General features: G+C 49.5%; 1 protein-coding gene across 1 annotated transcript; it reads right to left on the reverse strand.

Annotated features, from left to right (window-relative positions):
• Window positions 1–18,926: 18,926 nt before the first annotated feature.
• DUSP1 (dual specificity phosphatase 1) lies at window positions 18,927–21,949 on the reverse strand. Its single transcript, XM_035014367.1, has 4 exons — window positions 21,345–21,949; window positions 20,926–21,071; window positions 20,361–20,580; window positions 18,927–19,980 (listed from the first exon to the last, which is right to left on the reverse strand). The coding sequence occupies exons 1-4, from the start codon at window positions 21,709–21,711 to the stop codon at window positions 19,610–19,612; spliced, it is 1,104 nt and encodes a 367-aa protein (XP_034870258.1). The 5' UTR covers window positions 21,712–21,949; the 3' UTR covers window positions 18,927–19,609.
• Between the last annotated feature and the right edge of the window lie 3,208 nt (window positions 21,950–25,157).

Below are 25,157 nucleotides of genomic sequence, written 5' to 3' on the forward strand. Positions count from 1 at the left end.
GAGTCTCCCAGCTGTCTGCATGCCCGGCCCATCCAGTTCCCAGACTAGCTGAACCAGCCTGTCTTTCCCCTGCCCCATCATGCTGCTATCCACACCCTGGGAGTTCCCAGGTTGCCTGGCTGGGCCTGACCCCAAGAGGGAGGGTCATGGCAAATGAGGTGCATACACATTGCTAAAGACAACCGAGGGACCTGTGTGCTCAGGGCTCAGCACACACAATCCCAACCAAGGACCCCCTCGATGACTATGACCACAACTCTTTCCCTCCCCCAACATGCAGACAAGAGGCCCAGAGTGGGGGAGGGCTTGCCCAAGGTCATCCACTGAAGATCAGGATTTAAATCCAAGTCAGGGTCTCCAGGGTCCCTTCTTTGCCCACTGTACATGTGTGTGTGTTTTAATCCCCTCCAAAGGCCCCCCACTTTCTCCCACACCCCCTGCACCCAAGTCATAGGGAACCACTTGCAGTTCCAGATGGGCCTGTTTATTTCACACCTGGTGCTTTCTGCTGGCTATTCCCTCTGCTTGAAATGCCCTTCCTCCACACTTACTCCCCCTTCACCCCTCTTCCACCTGGCAAACTCCTACTCATCCTTCAGGACCCACCCAACTGCCTCCTTCTCTAAGAAGCTTTCCCTGATCCTCAGCCCAGCAGGCCCAGTCCAGTCTTCCTCTTCAATCACAAAGTACCTCTAAATCACAACAACTGAAAGCCCCTGGAAGGTGGAAAACAGCCTCTTTCTCAACTTTGATATTATCAGTATCTAATGATTTCTTAATGAACACATGAGAAAAAAAATTCATGAACTAACTGATTTGCTATTGCATGCTCTTAAAGGCAGGGATTGTGTTTAGTGATTTTGTTGTTGAGAGCAGAGCATGGGCATCTCAGCATGTTGGCATGTGCATGCACTGTGCAATGCTAGGGATACTGAGCACACAGACCACAAGGTGAATGATATCCTCTGGAGGTGGGCAACAGGCCAGCCTGACCCGTGGCCATTCTGAAACCATTTGCAGCCCATCAGACGGCAGAGCCAAAAGGGTACAGGCTTTGGATTCAGAATCACTGGGGTTCAAAGTTTTGCCACTTACCCACTATGTGCTCCTGGGCACTTAAGGGACTTCACCTCTTTAAGTTTTTGCAGTAAAATGGGAACCCTCCTCACAGGGCTGCTGTGAGAATTAAAGAGGCCAACATGGAAATGCCTAACATGTAGTATGTCCAGAATAACTGTTCATTTTCTTCCTTGAATATCTGGAATTCTTGTTCCTCTCCGTTAACTTACAGACTGCATAAGGAGGCCAGGTTCCCAGACTGGGCTGCAAAACATTTTTATCCTTGTTCCAGAAGCGTGGGCGCTAGGACCAGGTCTAACATATATCAGTAAGGTCCTGTTCCTCTAGGAATTTATCTCACAGAAGCCCTCGTCTATGTGCATGTAACTAGACACAATGCATTATGGAGAGAAGCAAAAGGCTGGCAATGAGCCACATGCCCATCAGAGGAGGCGATGAATGAACTACCTCCTCTCCATGGCAGGGTACCCCACAGCCATAACAAAGAGGCAGCTCTCCACATAAGAACAATATGCCATCTCCAAGATAAAGTAAGGGCAAAAGAAAAGTATGGAACAGATTGTTTAATTGACCAGCTGGGGGTCATGATCTGACCCAGAACATGGAAAATGACATGAGACAAATTCTCAGTTCACTCAAGGGTGGTTCATGACTAGTACCACATGGGATGCAGAGGAGAAAGGCTAATTCCTTACACACAATGATCCCGTGGGGTGTTAAGGCCTAGTTCTCTCATGGAACCCCACTGGGAAAGGTTGGCCAGACTATCTCTAGAAGGACACATGAGAAACTGATATCAGTTCCTCAAATGGAGAATCAGGAGACTAAGGTTAGGTATGCAGAGAAGTTCCTTATCACAGATCAGATTCTTGGGTACTTCTGAATCTTTTGCCATGGACATGGCCTAACCTGTTAAAATGAAAGCAAACCATTTTAAATAAGAATTTTTTAAAGTCAACATGTATGAATTAGTAATAAAAACTTGCTGTTTGACCTTGGGCAAGGCTCCTGGTGACTCCATTTCCCCATCTTTAAAATGGAAAGACCATCCAGAGAAGACAACATAGAGTTCATATCCCAGCACCCACCACTAAGATCCTGGCCTGAGGGCCCCTGCTGGATTTCAGCTGGGCTGTCCTCAGAGGGGTGGGACATCAATTACCACCCAGGGCCGCCCCGGATTTTGGACACATGTTCAACATCCCAGCAACTGGAGCTTGTTGTTTACGCTGTTTCCCAGGGAGCAAGATCACAGTAGCCCCTGGCTCAAGGGGTCTAATTTTAAACACTGGATTCTGGGCAGACAAAAAGGGCAGATCCTGGCTACCTACAAGATACATGCACTAAAAAAAGATGACCCTGAGTGCAGAGGACAGAATAGAGAAATCCATCTCTCCCTCCTTCCACAAACTGCAGTGAGTGCCTGTCCACCAGCACTACCCAGGGGGAGAAGGCAGGCTGATGTCTGTGCCCTGGGGCAGTTCCCATCTTACCCAAAGAAGTTAGGAGTCTTAAATCTGACCCCAAAAATCCCATCTAGGAGCACTGTTCAAAGTAGATCATTAGCCCCCAGCCAGGTAATTCGTAGGGATCTATTCAAATTTCTTATTTCATAAGTGGTTTTCATTTATTGGGGTTTTTTTACAATTTGTTTAGGTCAGAATCCTAAATAAGGTCTACACCTGGTGATTGTTTGATGTGTCTCCAAATCTCCCTTATTCCTTTGATTCCCCTTCCATTTGTTTATTTACTTACTGTTTCTCTCTCTTTTTGCAATTTATTTGTAGAAGAAACCAGCTGTCTATATTTTCCAGCATCTGAAGTTGGCTGACTGCAACCTTGAGGTGCCATTTAACATGTTCCTCTGTCCCCTGTAGTTCCTGTAATTTGTTCAAATCTAGGGGCCTGACCAGATTCGGGTTTGAGTTTGGGGCAAGACTACGTCATGGTTGGTGCACGTTCTTCCATCAGGAGGCTCATCCTGTCTTTTTGTGCTGCCCAAATCATCCATTAGGGGTTCACGATGTTGTGTCTCTAATTCTATCATTTCTTCTACACTTTTAAGCAGGTATAAATCTATAAATAGAAACTTCCCGCTATCGACCATTTGATTACCCTGAGGTACCATTTATATAGGAAGGGTAAGATTAATTATAATTCTTTCCTTTTCTTTAGGAGCTTAAATCCTTTTTGGTACAATAAATATGTACTTACAGTATGAATAGGCACATTATTCTGAGCCTCTGTAGGCCACCTGTAAAATGGGGGTGCTGGTGAACTCAGAGCCTTATTCTGGTATGTGTGGAGAGCCCAGTTCTCTTACCAAAGGCTGTGTCCATGCATGCTTTCTATGCACTGTAGAGCCAGGGCACGCAGCAAGGGTTTTCAGTTTCTCCCCTGCCCCAGCCTCAGCCCAAAAGCACTCCTAGAAGATGGCAGAAGCCAGCAAGGCCAAGCGGCGCACACACCCACTTTGCCTCTGGTGGCCCCTTCTGCACCAGTTTCCTATGCAGTGAAGATCCTAGTGCCTCCCTCCCAGGGAGGCTCTGGGTACTAAATGAGAAAATGTGGTCATTGGCCTGACACCTTAGTAAACCCAGGAAGGGGGCCTCTCCCCATTGTCTCTCTCTCTCTCTCTCTCACACACACACACACACACACACACACACACCACTCCCACACCACACACACCCCCACACACCACACACACCACAACCCCCACACCACACTCACACTCCACCACGCATCTCCCACACATACCACACCCACCCAGACATACCTCCCCATACCACATACACACACCACACATACCCACACACATATAGCAAACCCCCACCATACTCCCCACCACACATACCCCACACACCATACTCCACACACATACCTCCTCACACCCCACCATAACCCCTCACCCCACACAACACCCACACGTACACATACCCCACCACATTCACACACACCCACATACACACCACACACACATCTCATCAGATATACATACCACACACGCACACACACACGCACCCACATACACACCACACACACCTCACCACATATACATATACACACGCCCCACCACATACACACCACACACACACCACTCCACGCACACATATTCTACCACACACACACCCTGCATACCACCCACACCACACACACACACACACACCCCAAAAACACATCCCACCACATACACACACCACACACCCCACCACACACTCCCTCTGCACACACTTTGCCCCCACACACCCCACAACCCCCCCACCACACACATCTTCCCCCCACACACATCACACCACATACACACACCACACACACCACACACACACACACACACACACCCAGGCACGGTCCCTCGGGTGGCCCTATTGTTCAGCCACTTCCCAGCCAGGAGGGCGGCTGGGAACGCGAAGCCGCCTGGCCCTTCCTGCTGGGCGCTGACGCGCGGCCTGCGGAAGGAAGAGCGAGTCTCGGCGGGGCCAGCGCATTCCATTCGTGCCAGGCTGTGCACGCACGTCCGCACCTCCCGCGCCCCCTCCCACAGCCCCAGCCCTGCCGCCTTCGCCGCCCTCACCGCCCTCACGGGGCGCTCACGCTCTGGACCTGCCTGGCGAGGGATGGGCTGGGGGCGGGGAGACAGGATGGGAGACAGCAGGCCCCACGTGACCTCCCTGAGCCCCGCCCCCAACCCCCTCCCCCGGCCCCGCGACGGTGGGCTCACTCGCCCATTCTACAGCTGAGGCAAGTGGAGGCCAGAGGAGAGCAGGGAGGCCAAGGCAAATAGGGTGGAAGCGGGGCTGGGGGCTCGCAGGCCCTGGTTGTCTTTGGCTACACAGTGATGCTTCCCTCCCTCACTGCCTGGCACGGGAGCCCGGGAGGGCAGCAATTCGGGGGCCTCTGGTGACCAGGCGCCCCACTGAGCAGACTGCAAGGGATTGGCCTCAGGACAACTTAGACCAGCAGATTTACACAGCCAGGTCTTGCCATCCCAAAAGGGACGGCAGTGGAGAATGAAGCCAGTACTTCTGAGCACCTAGTAGTGCCAGGCCTCGTGCAAGAACACTCCCTCATTTAACCCTCATGACAACCTGGCCAAGTAGGTATGATTTATCCCAAATTAAGTGTCTGGCTAGAAAGTGAATGAACCCAGATTTTCCTGGGTCCAAAACCATCCTGTTTCTGAGTAGCATAATGGGGAGCTCTGGCCCCAGAACAGCAGAATTTAAATCCTGGCTCCACCACCCAGCTAGCTGTTCTGCAATAGGCAGGTCGCTTTACCTCTCCGCGCCTCAGTATCCTAGTGTGTAAAATGACGATAAAAGTACTAATGGCCTAGGATGATTATAAATAGTCTGGAAGATGATGCATGTAGTTCAATTCTTCATCTTACTAATTTCACTTCTGGAACGGAAAGAGGTTGAAATGGAGCTCGCTTGACCAACCGTCCCAGTTTACCTGGGTCTGAAAGACGGCCCGAATGCCGTTTTGGTGCTAAAACTGGGACACCCCAGGCAAACCAGGACGGATGGTTACCCATAATGACTCTGGCCTTTTTAAAAGTCCACGCCACTGTCCAAAGGGCAGGAATAAGGCCATTTCATGCTCTCAGTGCTGGTGAATTTTCCCAGAAGCCCTCAGGCCTCAAGCCCTTTGTCCTGGTCTCTCCACTCTGCCCTTGCATAGCCAAAGGGAAACCAGACATTCTTCACATGAAAATTTTCCACATCCTTCAGGGCAATCTTCTGCGGCCAGAAATAGGAGGATTTGGGAGTTAGCCCAGGCCACTAAAAATAGCTCTAGGGCCCCCCTGGAAGGTCTGCACCATCTTGGCCCCGGGTGGCCTGCCACCCAGTGAGCTGCCTGCACCAGCCAGCGCCTTAAATGACTGAGCACTGCTGGTCTGGCTGATCAAGGCCAGCAGACACAGAAAAGACTGACTCCCACTTAGGCCAGCTGTTGGGCAGGACCACCCTGGCCTTCCGCTCAGAGATGTCCCCTCCTCCATCCCATGGGATGTCCTTCCCCGCCATCCAGAAAAGAGAGTACCTCACATGTGTTCACACCTGAGCAATCACACAAGGGCCTCGGCAGTTCTCACACAAATTGGGACCCACGGCTGCTCCCTCTGTGCCGACCTGCACCCGTGCGCCCACTAAACAGCCACACACACACTCACCCCAACCGTCTCATTTTCACTATGCAAATGTCTCTCCATTCTTAAGGCAGTGTTTCCAAATCCTTAATACCTTTGCTTCAATTTCTCCACAACCCCTACCTCACCCCCAAGACGATTTCTGTCAAGCTTGCTTTTTGCTGATGGTACACAGGGTTTAAAAAAAAAAAAAAAAAAAGGTTGAAGATGCATTTTCAAACTATCTTCAAACTACCTTCTATTCCCAAGATTTGATATCTGCCCCTTACCTGCTTCCCACTGAGTAGGTGAGAACCCAAAGCCAGTAGAGAAGGAGGACGCCTGGGGAGCATATGTGGGGTCTCCAGATTCCTGCCCAGCCTCCCGGCCTGAGCCTCACAGCTCTGATGTAAGGTGGGAGCAAGGCAGAAAGGTGCTGTGCCCAGTGTGAGGGGCCAGGGCTGAGAGGCCAGTGTGCCTGGGGTCACTGCCACATTCTGGAGCAGAAACACTGCCTGTGCTCCCTGCATTGCTGCCTGAATCCCATCCTAGCCTGCCTGCCTACTTTGTGAGGGAAGCGGAAGCGGAAGAAGGGGTGCGTTCCTCAACCAGTCCCCCCAAGGAGCGGAGACCACATCCCTGTCCCTGTGAAAAGCAGAGAAAGGAGAACTGACACAACCTGAACATCCAGGAAGGGCATCAACTCCCAGCCAGGCACCCTCATTCATTCATTCCCCCAAATATTTCTTGAGCACCTACTATGTTCCAGGCCCGTGCTGGGGCTAGGCTGCCACCACGAACAAGATCGATATGGCCCCTGCCCAACAGGTGCTTACAGTGCAGACAGGAAGCCACAGTAAACCGCTGTTACCCTAGAACAGAAATTGGACCGTGCCTGGTGCCTCTTGTTGCTTAATGAATGTTGGCCCCATGGGAGCAGCCATGGTGGCGCGGAGCTATGTAGTCAAGGAGCAAGGTGCAAAGGTGGAGAAATGGAGGGAGGGGCTTTGTTAGAAAAGGTGTTCATGCAGGACCTCTGGAGGAGGGGAAGAAACCAGCCTCACAAAGGAGTGCGTGCAGGGAAGCCACTGAAAGGTTCTAAGCAGAAGTATGACTTCATATATTAGTTAGAATTCATTTCGGGTACAAGAAATGCCCAGCATAACAGTGGTTTAAACAACACGGGAATAGAAATATAATTTTCTCACACATAAGAGCTCACCAGATTCAAAAGAAAGAGGAGACAAACCACAGTCTGAGAGAAAATATTTGCAAAAGACATATCTCATAAAGGACCATTACCCAAAATATACAAAAAACTCGATATTCAGTAATAAGAAAACAAACTACCTGATTTTTTTAAGTTGCCAAAGATATGAACCGACACTTTACCAAAGAAGATATAAAGATGGCAAATATGTCATTAGAGAATCACAAGTTAAAACCAGATACCACTACATGCCTATTAGAATGGCCAAAATCTGGAGCACCTGGGTAGCTCAGTTGGTTAAGCATCTGCCTTCAGCTCAGGTCATGATCCCTGGGCCCTGGGATCGAGCCCCACATTGGGCTCCCTGCTGGGTGGGAAGCCTGCTTCTCCCTCTCCCCCTGCCTGCCGCTCCCCCTGCTTGTTCTCTCTCTCTCTCTCTCTAATAAATAAATAAAATCTTAAAAAAACAAAATAAAAAGAATGGCCAAAATCCAAAACACAACACCAAATGCTGGTGAGGATGGAAGTGACAGGAACTCTCACTCATTGCTGGAAGAATGCAAGATGGTATCACCACTTTGGGGGGCAGTTCGTCATTTCTCACAAAAAAAACATGCTCTTAAAATACAATCCAGTAATCGAACTTGTTGTTATTTATCCAATGAAGCTGAAAATATATGCGCACAAAAACCTACACATGGATGTTTATAGCAGCTTTATTCATAATTATTTTTAACATTTATGAATTACATGTATAATTATTAATTCATAATTGCCAAAATCTGGAAGCAACCAAGATGTCCTTGTGTAGATGAATGGATGATCAACTATGGTTGATCCAGACAAGGGAGTATTAATCAGCACTAAAAAAGACAGGCTATTGAGCCACTAAAAGACATAGAGGAAACTGAAATGCATATTAGTAAGTGAAAGAAACCAGTCTGAAAAGGCTACATACTGTGTAATCATAAATGACATTCTGGAAAAGGTGAAACTATGGAGACAGTAAAAAGATCAGTAGTTTCCAAGGGGTGGGGGGGGAGGGGTGAATAGGCAGAGCACAGAGGACTGTTAAAGCAGTGAAACTACTCTGTATGATACTATGATGATGGATACATGTCATCATACATTTGTTCAAACCCATAGAATGTACCACGCCAAGAGTGACTCCTAAGGTAAACACCATGGATTTAGGGTGATAACAATGGGCCAGTGTAGGTTCATCGATTGTAACAAATGTCCCACTTTAGTGTGGTATGCTGATAGTGGGAGACGTTGTGCCTGTGTGGGGACAGGGGGTGTATGGGAACTCGCTGTGCTTTCTGCTCAATTTTTCTGTGAACTTTAAACTGCTCTAACGAATAAAATCTCTTTAAAGAATTTTTCTAAAACTACTGATACATGGTGGGGTGTGGATGGGTGAAATAGATAAAGGGGATTAAGAGTACACGTATCATGATAAGCACTGAGTAATGTATAATGACTACGGAATCATTATATTATACACCTGAAACTAACATAGCACTGAGTATTCCTTCAAGAAAAAAAACCGCAAAAATAAATGCAGGCATCTGTGGGTCAGGGAAAGATACAGGTACCAAGGAAAGGAAAAAAAAAAAAAAAAAAACTACTGATGTGCACAACAAGATAGATTAATCTTTTAAAATTATGCTAATTTTATGCCAGACACAAGAGAAAGAATACTATATGATTCCATTTATGTGACATTCTAGAAACCACAAATTTAATCTATGGTGACAAAAAACATATCCCTAGCTGGCTGAGGTAGAGACTAGGGATTGAGAGGGAAGAGGCATGAAGGAAGTTTTTTGATGGATATATTCTATATCTTGGATGTGTTGGCAGACATAATACATTCTACATACACTTGTCAAAATTCAAAAATATATAAAACTGTATAAATTTGTCAAAGTTCATTAAACTCTAAACTTAAAATAGATGCATTTATCGAGGTAAATTATCTCAATAAAGTTAGGAAAAGGGGGGAAAAGCCCACCAGAGCCAATGATAGTGCTCTACTCCCTGAAGTTCTTGTTAGAAACATGAAGGGTCTGAGATGTCTTTCCTACTTGCAAACTAACAAGTGAGCCTGTCATAGTTTCAGAGATGCTTGCAGAAGACACGGGACTCCTGGGTCAGAGACAAAGGATTTTATTATAGCACAGCAGGCAGCATGAGGTTCATGCGGAGCCTACTTTAAAAAAAAAAAAAAAATGCGTGCGTGTGTGTGTGTGTGTATGTGTGTGTGTGCCAAAATGCCCACCATAGAAGGTGCAGGTCCATTTTGTATAAGAGGGGGACAAGTGCAGGGGCTCTCATGAGGGCTCTTAGGAATTTACTTCTAGGGCAAGTAGGTCAGGCTTGGGACAAGTCTGGGGCCTTCCTCCTTCCATAAAATCTATTGAATATTAAATTGGCTTCAGGCCATTCCTCATCACCCTGAGGACATGCGTTCTTTCTGTGCCATGTCCTCTGGCTTCTAGGGCTCAAGGATCACCCCCTGCAGAAAGCCTTTCCTCCTTGTTCTCCCCTCTACCCCCACATCTCCCTGCCCCTTGTCCTGTCCCCCCCTCGCCACCTCCCTGTCAGACCACTGCACTAAAATCCTGGGTCAACCCATTAGTCTCTGCCACTTGCCAGGACAGCCCAAGTTCAGGGACCATGGTTTCTCCATTCTTGGGCATCCAGGTCAGGCACAGGGCCTGGCATGAGTTAGCTCAGCAGGGGCTAGTTTCATGACTGGACTGTGGGCTGAAGCATCTATATCGAACAGGACCATCTACCTTAGCCTCTTTAGTGATTCACAGTGGACATCAAAGCCCAACCCGGCTGCCACTCACAACTCCCTACCTGCCACTGCCTTCAGGCTCTATCGGGCTAGAAATATTCTAGAACAAGGTCCCTCAAGACCCCCCAGGTGTCTCTTCATTTATACAACCATTCACTGCCCCAAGTATATGCCAAGCCTCCCATTGGAAGCTGGGGACATAGAAATGAAAAGGGCATGATCCCATCCTCAGTGGCTCAGGCAGATGCCCTTTCTCTGATTCCCTCTCGCTCTCTCTCCTCCCCCTTTCTTTGTCTCTCTTCCTTTTTTCCTTCCATATGCACTTATGAAGCAACAGACACCCATCTACACAGTGTGGTGAATGCCAGGAAGGTGCTATCGAGAGCTCTGTGGGGAGAATCCCCAGTGGTCACTAGATGCCTTGCTGAAGGACATTTCCAGGAGATTCTGTATGGATATCTAATTCTTCTATTAGATGAGAAGCTGTGAGTCATAAGCCCCAAGCAGCCCTACAGACTTCCCCATGAATCACCCACTGCCCCATTCTTCTCATTAGAGGCACACGCCATGGGGAATTCTCCTTCAGACAGGAGGGAGGAAATGTGGAGGGAAGTGGTGGGAGGATAGGGCTCGGAGTGGAGTCCCTGAACAGGTTTTCCCACCAGCATCCCTTCTAAAATCACAGCCCTTGATCCCAAGAATGGAGCTCCAGGATGGCAGGTCTTAGATAGCCAGGCCCCTCATGTTTCTTCCTGCTTTCAAAGTGCGTGTATACACTTTTTTTCATTTACACACCACTGTGTGTTACTGGAAAGTCTCCTAGGGAAATTGCTTCATATGAAAGGGAAAGAGGTTGGTTGAACAGAAAAGAATCACTTCCCTCTAGTGTGGGCCTGGGACCCACCCACAAAGGAGAGGAATTGTCCCAGAGCCTTCAGAGGTCTTTCATGTATTCAACAAATTTATTGCACACCCACCACATGCCAGGAACTGTTCTAAGAGCAGGAGATCCCACAGCGAACAAGACAAAGTCCCTGTCCTCAAGCCTTTACATTCTAATGAGGAGCTAGACCATACCCAAATAAATAAAGATTAAGGGGTGATAAGTCTATGTTGAGAAATAAAGCAAAGAAAGGGATATGGGAGGCCAGGGCTGAGGCAAGGTGGTCAGGGAATGGCCCACTGATGAGATGACTTTTGAACAGAGAGCGAAAGGAAGTAAGGGAGTTGGCCCTGCTGAGATCTAAAGAAACTGGGGTCTGGGTGGAGGGAGGAGCATGGGTCTCTGAAGCCAGGGTGAGCTTTGCCCATGCTAGAAAGAGCAATGAGGCCAGCTTGGCTGGAGGAGATGAGTGGAGGGAAGACGGACAGAAGATGTGGTCAGAGACCTGTCAACAAGATAAGTCACGTCAGCTCTTTCAGCCTTTGTATGGACTTGGCTTTTGAGTATGAGTGAGATGGGAGAACCACGAGAGAGCTCAGAGTAGAGAAGGAAAATGACCTGATATGTTAGAAGTTTCCCTCTGGGTTTTTAAAAGTCTACCTACTTCCCTTCCAGTCATGGCCGATCACATCACTCAGCACCGCCCTACTGCTGTGGACTAGGAAAGCAGGACAAAATATTTCTAAATACTTAAGTTTGAAGACATTCAAGCACAAAAGGGCAGTGAGGAATTGTGGGATCAAGATCTGGAAAAGGGGGCGCCTGGGTGGCTCAGTTGGTTAAGCGACTGCCTTCGGCTCAGGTCACAATCCTGGAGTCCCGGGATCGAGTCCCGCATCGGGCTCCCTGCTCGGCAGGGAGTCTGCTTCTCCCTCTGACCCTCCTCCCTCTCATGCTCTCTGTCTCTCATTCTCTCTCTCGCAAATAAATAAAATCTTCAAAAAAAAAAAAAAAAGATCTGGAAAAGGAAAACCCAGAGGGATGAGTGCAGCATTTGGGGCCTCCTCTTCACAAAAGGTATCTGCCAATTCTGAAATAGGAGGCTGAAAGGCTAAAAACTTGAGCAGAGCTTCTAAAACACTCATGAGTCTAGTGGACAGACAATGGAGCTCAGGGTACACCGAGGGGGAATCCAGTACCTCCCCAGGCTTGTGTGTGCATTACCCAGAAAAAGTAATCAAGGCTGGGGGTCACGTAAATCCCCCAAGGTTTTAGTTGTAAACCCCTAAAGGATACACCCTTGGAATAAGAATGAAGCAGTCATCACTGGGTCTAAAACCCAGCTTTGGGTCCTCTCAAACCATCTCAATCTCTGGGATTCCCCGGCCCCTAGCCACCTGCAACAAAGTAAACCTTTCTGGCACCTGGCTGGCTCAGTGGGTGGAGCATGCGACTCTCGATCTCAGGGTTGTAAATTCGAGCCCCATGTTGGGTGTAGAGATTACTTAAAAATAAAATCTTTAAAAAAAAAAAATTAAACCCTCTTGAGAAGAGGATAACACCATCCAAACCTCAAACGATCTCCTAAAATTTTCATATACGGTGCCCGAACTTTATTCAAAAGAAACCAGGCATCTGAGGGAAATAAAACATGATCATGATGATCATGATAATGACCATTAAAATGGCTACCATTTGTCGTTTGCTGTGTGTCAGGTACTATGTAAAACACTTTCTGTACATTATGTCATTTAATCTTGACAACCCATGTGCAGCAAATACTTCCACTGCTCCCTTTTAGAAATGTCAAAACTAAGGCTTTGAGAAAAGTGATCCACCTAAGGCCATACAGATAGCTGTTTATCAGTTTTGCCCCAGGCATTTGGAACAAAATCTCAGAATTTGTATTATTTTTAACATCGAATAAGCACTTTGTAGGGGACAAATAACTGTCACTCACCCTTGTATTCAGAAGACATATACAATAAGTAACTGTGGCTCACAAGCCCCGGGCTAAGACCCAGAAGCCCAGAGTCACATGAGGGAGGACCCTTACCTTGGGACACTGACAAAGATGGCTAGTAGCTCTCATACACCCACGGCCAAAGGGCTGGAGCCAGGCTGCAGATGTTTTGTTTGGGCCATACAAAGTTTCTGAAAAAAGGAGATTTTACATAAAAATATAAATTCCTGTCTTCTTTTAAAAATAGTAAGATCTATGGACGCCTGTGTGGCTCAGTCAGTTAAGCGTTTGCCTTCGGCTCAGGTCATGATCCCAGGGTCCTGGGATCGAGCCCCATGTTGGGCTCCCTGCTCATCGGGGAGTCTGCTTCTCCCTCTTCCCCTCCCCCGGGCTACTTGTGTGCACATTCTCTCTCTCCCTCTCTCAATCTCTCTCTTTCAAAAATAAATAAATAAATAACCATTTTAAAAAAATCATCAAGAGGGGCGCCTGGGTGGCTCAGTCGGTTAAGCGTCTGCCTTCAGCTCAGGTCATGATCCCAGGGTCCTGGGATCGAGCCCCGCATCGGACTCCCTTCTCAGGGGGAAGCCTGCTCCTCCCTCTCCCACTCCCCCTGCTTGTGTTCCCTCTTTCGCTATCTCTGTCTGTCAAATAAATAAATAAAATCTTAAAAAAATATAGTCTCTAAAAAAAAATCATTAAGGTCTAGCAGCACTGGGCCTACATTTCCGCCTTGATTGGCGGCTTCCATGTAGGACAGAGCATGAACTTCCTAGGTCACCACAGTTCCCAGTAGCCCAGTTCTCAATTATGTGACCTGCCTGGCCCAGGGGGCAGTTGGATGATGACCCTTAGTTACAGCAGTAGGATGAAGCCATATGTTCTCAGGACAATGTTTGATGACAGATGAGGAAATCTTAAAGGTCAAAGAAGGCTTCACGGATCTGGTGTTATTTTGAGCAAGGGGACATCATTCAAGCAAAAGAATAGCATGGGCAGAGGTAAGAGTAGCAAGGAGGAGTATATTGTGTTGAGAACTACGAGTCTCAACATGCATGGAGTACAGGAGCAGGGATAGGAAAATGATCTGGAAAGGCAGGCAGTGGTCACATCTTGGAGGACCTTGCATTATGTGCCCAAGTGAGTCTGGTCAAGGGAGTATAGACAAGTTTACAAATCCCAGAGAGTGAGTCAGGCTGTGGACATGTAAATATTGAGTGTTTTTGCAAACCAAAGGTAAGTGATATGTGTCTATTGAATGAATGAATATATGAATGTATACACGGAGAATGAAGGAGGCAGCCAACCTCCAGGGTCCACTGGTGTCAACCCTGATGAAGGTTTTAAACCCGAACATTGCAGTATGGTCCATGGCAAGGGATTACCCAGAGCTGGAGAAAAGGGGGCTGGGAGTATGTGATACTTTGCAGGAGACTATATGAGGACCCATTCCCACAGGGACCAGTCGCAACTCCGTCACACCTCTGTCTTCTAGAGGTCCAGGACCCTTTCCTGCCCTTTCCCAGAAAGTGTCTATTTCCTCTTCCCTCTGTCTCCCTGAGCCAGACCAAATGAATCCCAATGGTTCCAGAGCATTCGCAGGCTTGGATGAGGAGGGGGCTTAGAGCTGGCAAAGAGTATACATGAAAGTCACTTCACGTGCTTCCTACAGATGAGGAAACTGAGGCCCAGGAAGGGCCTCCCTTGCCACAGTTAGTGAGTTAGGATAGGTGGTCTCCAAGTAAAGGCTGTCTCACCCCCAAGCGAAGCTCTGATGGCCCAGAGGCAGTATGATATGAGCACAGACTCAGGGTATCTGTCAGGATGGGGCAGGACAGCCCACTGCTCCCTGTCTCCCTTCGCCAGGACACTGTGGGGAGTGATGGAATGGGGACCAGCTGAGTCACAAGAGGAGAATGAGCCTTTCTCAAGCCTCTCTGATGTGCCCAGAGGTGACCAGCTTTCATTTAATCCACCTTTCATTTAATCCTTAAAGAGCCTTTGAAGGCCAGTGGTTATTGGCCCATATTACAGATGGGGAAACTCAGGTTGAAAGAATTTGGTAACTTACCCACAGTAAGTCACACAGCTAATAAGTGGCAGAATCAGTACTTGAACTCAGGTCTAGCTGGTTCTGAGGCACGGGTTCTATCCGGTGGTCCACGAAGATCCCCACCCTCCTGGCAGGGAACTCTCTTCCCAGCTCACCTCTCAAAAGTGCAAGTGGGTTGTAGCTCTCAGGTCTCGGCCACCTCTCCCTGATCACCAAAATCTAAAGGAGCCTCCCCTTTTATTATTCCACCTTCATAGCCTTCATCCTCATCTTATTTCTTAAGTATCTTATTTATATATCGCCCTCTTCTCCACTCCCCCACCCCATTATTAGCTACTGGAGAGTAGGAACCTTGTCCTGCACCAAAGTGTCCCTGGGCCTAGGGTGTCAGTAAATATCTGTTGAATGAATGAATGAATGAGTGGACCTGCTGCTTAGCCTAAAAAGACACAACCAAGAAAAAGTGCGTTTAAGGTATTTTCCTTAGCAGAGCAGTTTTTTCTGCTCGGCGCGTTCACCGCGCACACCCTCTGTTTTCCAGGGAAGGAAGCTACCTTCTGAGCTGATAAAGGCGAGGAGAGGTTCCTCTGGACCCAGAGGCTGTCCTCCTGCAGGCTGGCCCTACAGAGCCCCCCAAAAGTCCCCAGAGGTGGGCAGCCTTCCCACCTGCTCCCCAGAAGGCAACCTGCGGAGGAAAACCTCCCGGGGTGACCTGGGCCACCGGCCGGGCCGACGAAGTGTGGGAAACCGGAGGCCGGCCGGGCGCTGGGCGGGGCTACCCCCGCGTGGCCTCGGCTTTGTTTGCCTCTGTGTATGGCAACCAGAAACCACCGCAGCCAGCAGTTCTCGGAGCCCGGCTCCCGCCCCCCGCCCCCCCGCCTTTATTTTAATCTCCTAAACTGATTTGTCAGCAGCAGGAAGTGACATGACAGCTTTCCTCACAAAAGGGAAACTCCTCCGCGTTACCATGGGGATGGAGGCCACTGTAGGATCACAGATTTATATAATCTTAAAGGTGTACACCCCATGATGTCATCCGGGATGGGCAGGGGAGGGAGGGAGGGAAATGGACTCCAGAGACTGTAAGTCCGAGGCAAATTAGCTACGATCTGCAAAATTCCAAGGAAAGGAGAGGATGCGGTGGAGGCGTTTGGGGCTGGAACTATCCTAATGGAAACCACAGAAAAGCATAAAGAATGCATTGATGCATCTTCTAAGGCTGGGAGGAATCTTACCCATTAGATCCAGGGCAAATTGGTCATTTTAGAGGTGGGAAAACTGACACCAGAAAACTGCTAGAAGTTGTTAGGAATGGGGGATGGGATCTTAGTGTACCTCCAGGGCCCCGTACCTGCCAGGCACTTGACATTCATGAGCCTATTTCCCCCTCACAGGTGAAGCAGGTTATATTATCCCATTTCACAAGTAAGGTTGCTGAGGCCCAAAATGATAAATAGCTTTTCCACCCCCAAATTATGTGGTAAACCATGCTGATGTCTGGTTGGCTATAACATTCACCCTTTCCCCACTTCCTCAAGCTGTCTTTTGGACTGAACTAGGACTTCGGTTCCCATTCTTCTTTTGGACCCAGGTTCCAATCTCTGCAATGCTGTTTACTTGCTGTATGAACTTGGACATGTCACTTCCTCTCTCTGAGCCTCAGTTTCTTCTTCTGTAAAATGGGTGCTGCTGCTGAAGGTTTTCATGTGAAGGTCCATAAAGCAGTTAGCACAGTGGCTGGCACGCGGTGCTAGCTCTAAAATTAAGAGCTATTATAACCACATTACAAGTAGTAAATGATGGACTTGTCTCTATTTCAATCTCCCCTTGAGAAACAAACATTTTAATAGTTTGAGCATCTTTCTCCTCATCATGAGGTACTTCCCTCCCCCCCCCCTCAGAAAAGCAGTCTCAGGCCAAAAGTGACATACTCCAGAGGGCCCAAAGACCAGGAATCAGATACATGGAGCAAGAGGGCTGTCATCCCTACTCTCCTGAGCTGGTGGGAGTGGAGCAGCTTATATTGGGAGAAGTGAGTGAATTGTTTTCACTGGTGGCTCCCTTAGGCAGCCGCTGTATTTTTCCAGTGCATGGATCACACTGGAGATTAATTTTGGTTCAGCCAGTGCCTGCCAAGCAGAAAGCAATGGCCTGAGCCCACAGGGAAGTCAGCCACAGCATCTGCCATGGACTTGAAGTTGCTGGTATGTTTCCACGAAAGGAGATATTCGCCATAGTAAATTTCTAGGGTTTGATAAAAACACTGGGTACAGTTTGTTTTGAAAGGCGTGAACACACTTGCAGTTGAAAGCCCAGCCAAGGAAATGAGCTTGCCAGCTCAGGGTAAGTTCTTAGAACTTAAAACACAGGGATCTTTCAGTCATTGAGAGTCAAGTGGCAGATGGTGAACCAATGGGGAAAGGTCAAGGACACTGATTGGGTGTCAAGGTCTTAAATGACCTGGCAGGACCAGGACCACTGTTCAGGGGCACTACTGGAGAAGTAAGAGGTTTCCTTTTCTGCTTCCTACATCACTTTGTCCAGAAACAAGTGTGTGTGGGGGGGGGAGGGACCAGAGCTATGGGGCCAGTAACCCAAGAGCTTCACTGTTATTTAATTCAACATTATAGACTGGATTATGGGTAGGTAGTCAATTACACCTTGTTTTGGCCCGTTCGGCAAGAGTAAAAATCCAGAATCTTGCCCTGAGCAAATCAGATTTGATTGCCTATCTTCAACAAAATTATGAAATCAGACCAGCAAGTGACCTGGAGGCAGCCACCAAAAATTCTGTGTGTATATATATATATATATATATATATATATATATATATATACACACACACATATATATATGCTAGCATGGATGTATTCCAAAGCTTTAATGATCAGGTCGGGGGTGGGAATTTCAGGTGATTTGTCTGTGTTGTATTTGTTCATAGCACTTCATATTCTTTTCATAAGAATAAAGGTCTTTTCAAAGGCGAGGGAAAAAAAGAGAGCACGTGAGAGAAGCAAGTGATAAAGTGCAAGCCACATAGAATTAGGGAACAAAACAGATGTAGGGCCCAATTCGCCCCACTGCCACTTAGCTCTGCTGGGTCTCCGCATCTTTGTCTGCAAAAGGGTCCTGCTGAGCTGTTTGGGGAACAAGTAGCACACATCACCTTACACATAGCAGTCACGTTTAAGTCAGGTGTTTTGGAAAACCATCGTCCTCATGATTCCAACACAGCTCAGAAAAGGTGGCTTTTTATATTATCCTGGGTAAAGTATTAAATAAAAAAGGCAACCCAAGCAAATGGTCATTCCTTTTTGGCTCTGGGAACACTTGGGCTCCCTGTGTAACATGGTAGGAATATGTGGGTGGTCACCTGGATCTGATACTCAAGAGTTCAGCTGCAGTACCTGGTTTTCCATGATAGATCACACTTTTCTACCTCCCTTGTAACCCAACCATCTTGGATTGGAAGGGCCCCCAAGTAGTAGAAGACCAGATCCCAAGACACACATCTGCGAGGCCCTTGTGCAGATTCTGGTTCACTCATGGGAGAGGGACTAGTTGGGGCTGCCCAAGAAATAAAGCATTGAGGGCGCCTGGGTGGCTCAGTTGGTTAAGCAACTGCCTTTGGCTCACGTCATGATCCTGGAGTCCCTGGATCGAGTACCACATCGGGCTCCCTGCTTGGCAGGGAGCCTGCTTCTCTCTCTGACCCTCCCCCCTCTCATGTGCTCTCTCTCTCTCATTCTCTCTGCCTCAAATAAATAAAAATAAAATCTTTAAAAAAAATAAAGCATTGAGATTTCAATAGAAATGCCATAATTTATTCTGTTGTATAAAAAAGTCATCCTTACATAACAAAATGTCTTCTTAAAAGAAGAAATATATTATTTCAGCTTATAAATAAACACACAACCACTGGCAACTAAAAAAACTCAACACTGGTGCTTCCCATCAGTGCTGAACACAAACCTGCTTAGGATATATTTACAGGATATTACAGTACTCAAACACAAAAATTGAGGTATTTGGTTCTTCTAGGAGTAGACACTGACATTTGTGAAGGCAGACCACCTCCACAAAAATAAATAAGGTATATTCTCATAGGTATGTGTCGTCAGGAATGATAATACTGGTATGTCAAGCATGAAGAGTTCCTACAAAAAACAGGAGCAAGCAAAAAGAAACTGGCTCATACACAGAGTCCTTTCTCTTCTGCCCCTTTTTGTCAGAGGGACTCGATGTACCCACTATATATATATATATATATATATATATATATTGGTCCCGAATGTGCTGCGTTCAGCAAACATCCTGATGCTACATCATCACTATGACTGCTTAGGAACCCATTGGAGCTCGGGGTGAAATTAAATAAATAAGGACCAGCCCTCACAAGCACCCTCCCCAGAGTTATTGCATTTCTCCTCAAGGAGCCTAGAGTCCCAGTGGGTTATGGAGATCACCTCCCGTGGCCTTTCAGCAGCTGGGAGAGGTCGTAATGGGGCTCTGAAGGTAGCTCAATGCACTGTTCGCAGAGTGGACGGGGATGGAGACAGGAAAGTTGAAGACCGTGGTGGTGGACGTGCTGCGGTCCAACACAGCCATGGCAGGGCTCCCAGCCTCTGCTGAGCAGTGTGGGGCCAGGACCTGCGACTCAAACTGCAGCAGCTGGCCCATGAAGCTGAAGTTGGGGGAAATGATGCTTCTCCTCTGCTTCACAAACTCAAAGGCCTCATCCAGCTTGACTCGGTTAGTCCTCATGAGGTAAGCGAGGCAGATGGTAGCTGACCGGGAAATGCCTGCCTGGCAGTGGACAAACACCCTTCCTCCAGCATTCTTGATGGAGTCTGGAAAACAAAGGGTGGCTGGTTACTTGAGAGCTCAGGGGAACAACCCCAACCCCAGGCAGAAGGTGCCTAAGAAACGTGTGTCCTATCCAGAGATAGGTGCAAAGAACAGTAAGGGATTTAAACCAAGACCAGGCATCTCCACCAAGCAGAATGCTCTTGGATGGGTTAAGTCAATTCAACTTTCTGACCCTCAGTTTGCTAATTTGTTGAATGGGACATCAAATCCCTATTTTGCAGGGATATTGCCAGAACCAGACTGATATTTAATGTATGGAGAAAGGCTCAGACGAATGTCATTCAAGTCCTTGCCACAGAGTTGGGCTCGGTGACTAAAATGGGGGGAGCAAGGCAGAAGTCCAAGACATCTGTCCATTTACCTATGAAGTCAATGGCCTCATTGAACCAGGAGCTGATGTCCGCCTTGTGGTTGTCTTCCACAGGGATGCTCTTATACTGGTAGTAATCCTCAAAATGGTTGGGACAATTGGCTGAGACGTTGATCAAGGCAGTGATGCCCAAGGCGTCCAGCATGTCTTTGCGGGAAGCATGATAGGCACTGCCCAGGTACAGGAAGGGCAGGATCTCCACTGGGCCACCCTGAAATCCAGAAATATTCAAGACTTGTCAAGCTTTGCTCAAAGTCAAGGCCGGTGCCCACACCCACAAAAACTCCCTGCTGGAGAAGTCAGTTGCAGGTACCGGGGGCATTTAGCACTGCTGTTAGAGTATAAATAAATAGGGAACTAAACCCATGTGCCTCAAGTTCATTTCTGTAGTGCCAGCAGTTAGACTCCCCTCCATCAGACCGTGGGATAAATTAATAGCCCTGTGTCCCCTCCCTTATAAACTTGCAGGTTACTTTGGAATACTCTCACTAGTACTGCTCTTCCAGGCCTTTGCCAGCTGGTCCTCCCCCCGCCCTCAACACAGGCCCCTACTAACCTGATCATAGAGTGGGGTGCTACAAGAACTGCACCCTGATTCGGCGCTGTCAGGGATGCTAGTACTCAGAGGAAGGCTGAGCCCCATGGGGGTCGACTGTTTGCTGCACAGCTCTGGGCAGGAAGCTGAAAAAGCTTCATATCCTCCTGGGAAGACAAAGAGACATATTTGTTTCCATTAGTATCTTCGGGGCCAGGGCACCTTCATCCCACCCCCGCGCCCACCAGGGTTGACGTTTACCCCGGAGATGCCCAGGCAAGTCTTTGTTCTTAAAGCCAAACAAAGCCAACGACAAGTCCCCGGACTAAGGCTCGGGCGCCCACGCGCTCCAGTGGGGCAGCCCCAAGGGGCCGAGGGCCAGGGGTCCCGCGGCAAGGCGGCGGGGGGCGAGCGGCGCCAGAGCTTCCCCGAGAGCGTACCTTTGAGGAAGAAGACTTGCGCGGCGCGCGCCTCGCGGCGGAGCGCCCCGGCGGCCAGGGCCAGGGTGCCGTCGCGCTTGGCGCCGTCCAGCGCGGCGCTGCGCTCGTCCAGCAGCACCACGGCGTGGTAGGCGCCGGCCAGCAGGCGACCGCGCAGCTCGGCGTTGGGCACGATGTGCTCCAGGCCCATGGCGCCCTTGGCCCGGCGCCGCACGATGGTGCTGAAGCGCACGTTGACCGAGCCGGCGATGTGGCCGGCGTTGAAAGCGAAAAAGGAGCGGCAGTCCAGCAGCAGGCACTGCGCCGCGCGCTCCCGAAGCAGCGTCCGCAGGCCTCCGGCGTCCAGGGAGCCCACTTCCATGACCATGGCCGGCCCTAGCGCCCCCAGCGTGCCCGTTCTCGGTGCTCTTTGTCCTCGGAAGCCAAGGGCAGGGCAGCGGCTTTCGAAGAAAAGCCCGACCCTAGTTCTCTCTGCGCCGAACCCCAGACTGCCCTTAGACTGAGCGAGGGGGCGTCGCGGAGGACTCTCGGCCGCCTAGGCTTCTTTGCTGTTCCCCCGACTGCCCCTCCAGCCCCACTCACACCTATTACAGCCCGGCGTCCCTCGCAGCGAGCCCAGCCTGCGGGAATGCGTTTATATGTGGCCTCTCTGGGGGCGGAGCGGGGCGGGGCGGAGCGGGCGCGCAGGGGGAGGGAGTTGTTTGTTTGAATGACGATCACGTGGCCGTGTGGTGACGTCACCCGCCCAGCCCGGCTCGGCGCCGGCGGAGCCAGAGGCGAAGACGTCATCCGCCTCGGAGCGGGATCCGCTGGCTGCTGCTGGCTCGGGCCCCAGCCCGGCCGTCCGGCCTGCGCCTGGCGCGTCCCTGGGGATCCGGCCTGCGCCGCTCTCCGGGCCCAGGGGGGAGAAGAGGTGGCGGGCGCGCTGCCAGCCAAGGGCTGACCTCCGGGATCCGAACGGCCGGGAGAGCGGGCGGCGGGCCAGCGGCCTCCCCTCCCTTGTCCCTCCCCTCCCCTCCCCCTCCCTTGTCCCTCCCCTCCCCCTCCCCGCGCCCCCTCCGCCCGGAACGGAAAGGGGCTTCCTGCGCCTTTGCATACACGTGTGCCCTTTTCGCTCATTTCCTCGTCACCAGTAGCCGCGGAAAACTCAGGTTCCCCAGAAGAAGCGATTTACTTGCCCAATATCACAATGCTGGGGGTAGGGGAACAGAGAGGAACCTGAAATTAGGGTTGGAGAAAATGTAATGTTTGCCTATGGATATGTTCCTACTAAGGACAACCGGGGTGAGTTGGGGTAAAGTTCAGGGGAATGCCTTCGGCTCAGGTTTCCCAGACTTGTCCTGTTACTTAAGAAAAACACATTTAAACAAGTAAAATGCCTTCCAGTCGAAGCCCTTCTGTTCCTAGAGGATTTGGAGCCGAGAAAGGCGGGTAAAGGGACTGAAATCGCAAGTGTGGGGTCGTAAGGTACGGTGGTGGATTGCGGGGTTCGGCGTTTGGGGAGGCGACTACCCCCCCCCGGCGTGGCTCGACAGCGCCCTCCAGGGGTCACTGGACACGTTTCTGGCCACGTTCGCTTAAGACAGCTCTGTATATGCTGTTTGGGCGCCTACTATGCCCTAAGCTAAGGGGTTTCAGTCCCCACGCCCTGACCCTCGTCATCTATAGGGGCTGAATTCGAAACCCAGTGCCACGGGGCTTTAGGAGTCCAGGACGAACGTTTGGGAAGACCCCATGCGGCCACCCGCGCGGAGTCCTAGTGACGGCCCCCTGGGCAGGGGAGGGCGGCACCGATGTGCTAGGTACACAAACAAATATTGCGCCACCCGGTCTGGGTGCCGAGTCAAGAACATTCTGCGGTTTCTTCCCCTCTCCTGTGGAGAGGGGGGATGGGATGGGGATTTCAAGGACTCTGTGTCGTTGATCTGTGGACTATATCATCAGAGGCAACTTCTGCATTTGTCTTGTTTAGCTTCTGTGTTCACACATGCTCAGACTTTCTGTCTACGTTCTAGAAAAGTTCCGGGTTGAGTACATTTTCTTAAGGGCATTTTCTACCTTTAGATGAATCCTGAGGACAGCAAAGAGGTCGTCAGATAATGGCAACACCCTCCCTATACCTTTTCAAAAAAAAAAAAATTATTTGTTTATACTATTTATTCAGCTGAGGAACTCTACATATTTTTTGCATTGAATCATAAAATGTTACAGCTGCTGACTTTTCACAGCATACCAACTTTATCTGCCCCATTTTTTTTTTAACCAGGAGCATTAATTATATCTTCCCCTATCCACATTTAAAAAAAAACCAACTTTTTATACAGCTTTTATAGTGGTGGTGGCACAGTCTGGCCCTGGAGTCAGGTGTCTGCTGAGCTCTGTGGGTTTTTCCTCTTTATCCTTTTCTGGAAAGAGCATAGTTTGAACCCCCGTGCTGTTATTTTGCTTCTGCTGAGCCTCTAAGCCCACATCTGTAGAATGGGTTTACAACTGCCTACTTTGTGGATGGGTTGAGGCCTAAGTGAGAGATGGTAAGGGTAAGGGACCCAGGCCTTACCTTAGCCCTTCCCATTATGATTCACTAAATCTCTTGTTTTCCCCTTCCCAGCAAGCCATGTATGTTTCAGGGTCTGGCATCAGAACCTGCGGAGAAGGTCACTACAAAACACTGGTAGGTGTGGTTGGAACAGAGGCCCAGTTCAGGAAAAGGTCCCTCCTTGAGACCGACTAACACAATGGCTCGGGTCAGGGGGTGTGGTGGTAAAGGTGTAGCCACAGAAGACACCAGTCTAGGCAGTGGAGAGGCTGCTGCTGGCTGAAGATTGAGTCAGAGAGAGGCCTAACGTAATCTGGCCTATGGTGATGGTATTGGGACTGGAGTCATGGGCCTGGAGGGCACAGGGCAATGAAGGAGCATGAAATCAGTGAATATTGACTTGGGAGGGAACTGGGCCTTTCTGACCTGGGCTCTTTCCAGTTTTAGATGTGCTTAGAGATAAACCTGGAGGCAGTGGGGGCTAGCGGGAAGGGTTTGAACTCAGAAGGCCTGGATTCCCCACCCTCAGTGTGTGGCCTTGTATAAGTCACTTCCCCTTACTGAGCCTGCACTCCCTCCTTCCTGTGATGGCAGCAATGACAAGTACCCCAGGACTGTGGGGGACTCAGTGTAGCCCGGGATGGCATTAGCCTACAAGCCCTATCCAAATCCTGCCCTCTGAATGGATTTTGGATCTGCCCTGGGGTCCCAGAACAGGGGGAGAAAGGGTGGCGCTCTCACAGATGGCCCCAGCTCACTGTCTACCCCGTGAACTTGGGCAGGCAGCTTAACATGTGTGAGCTTTGGTTTCCCCTTATGTAAACCGGGAATACCATCCATCTAGAACTAAGTAAGACCATGTGTGAGAAAGGGCCTGAGAGGGTCATGCCCAGAATGGATGCTCTCAGGAGAGGGAGCTGGCTCCCACCGGTCATGTTCTCTCAGAATCCACAGGCCTTCGACTGTGCTGTCTGGCACCTCCTGCTTTTGCTCCGTACCCTCCATGACTCCTCCTTTCCCACCGAACCCAAGGCACACCACCCCTGGCCTCACCCATCCATTCGGCCCAGCCCCACTACTGTGATTGGCTCTCTTGTTGTTCTCTGGGCAAACTCCCTGAGCCTGTGTTCCCACCCCCACACCTTTGCTCACCCTGTTCCCCCTCCGCCTTCCAGGATGCTGTCCTCTCTGGGCTCAGCCATATCTTTCTCCATCCGCCAAGACCCAGCCAAAGTGGCATCTCAATGAAGCTTTCCCTGGTGTCGCTAACTTCTCCT

This window comes from Mirounga leonina, unplaced genomic scaffold (genome assembly GCF_011800145.1).
Source record: "Mirounga leonina isolate KUSES-001 unplaced genomic scaffold, KU_Mleo_1.0 Mir_104, whole genome shotgun sequence".
Classification (NCBI taxonomy): Eukaryota; Metazoa; Chordata; class Mammalia; order Carnivora; family Phocidae; genus Mirounga; species Mirounga leonina.

What these genes read in the sequence shown, in the direction of transcription:
- DUSP1 (XM_035014367.1), bottom strand. Translation starts at nt 21,711, where the DNA reads ATGGTCATGGAAGTGGGCTCCCTGGACGCCGGAGGCCTGCGGACGCTG. An exon ending in GCACCCCACTCTATGATCAG is followed by an intron (nt 20,581 to 20,925) that starts GTTAGTAGGGGC and finishes TCTGGATTTCAG; the next exon opens with GGTGGCCCAGTGGAGATCCT. An exon ending in TGAGGCCATTGACTTCATAG is followed by an intron (nt 19,981 to 20,360) that starts GTAAATGGACAG and finishes TTTGTTTTCCAG; the next exon opens with ACTCCATCAAGAATGCTGGA.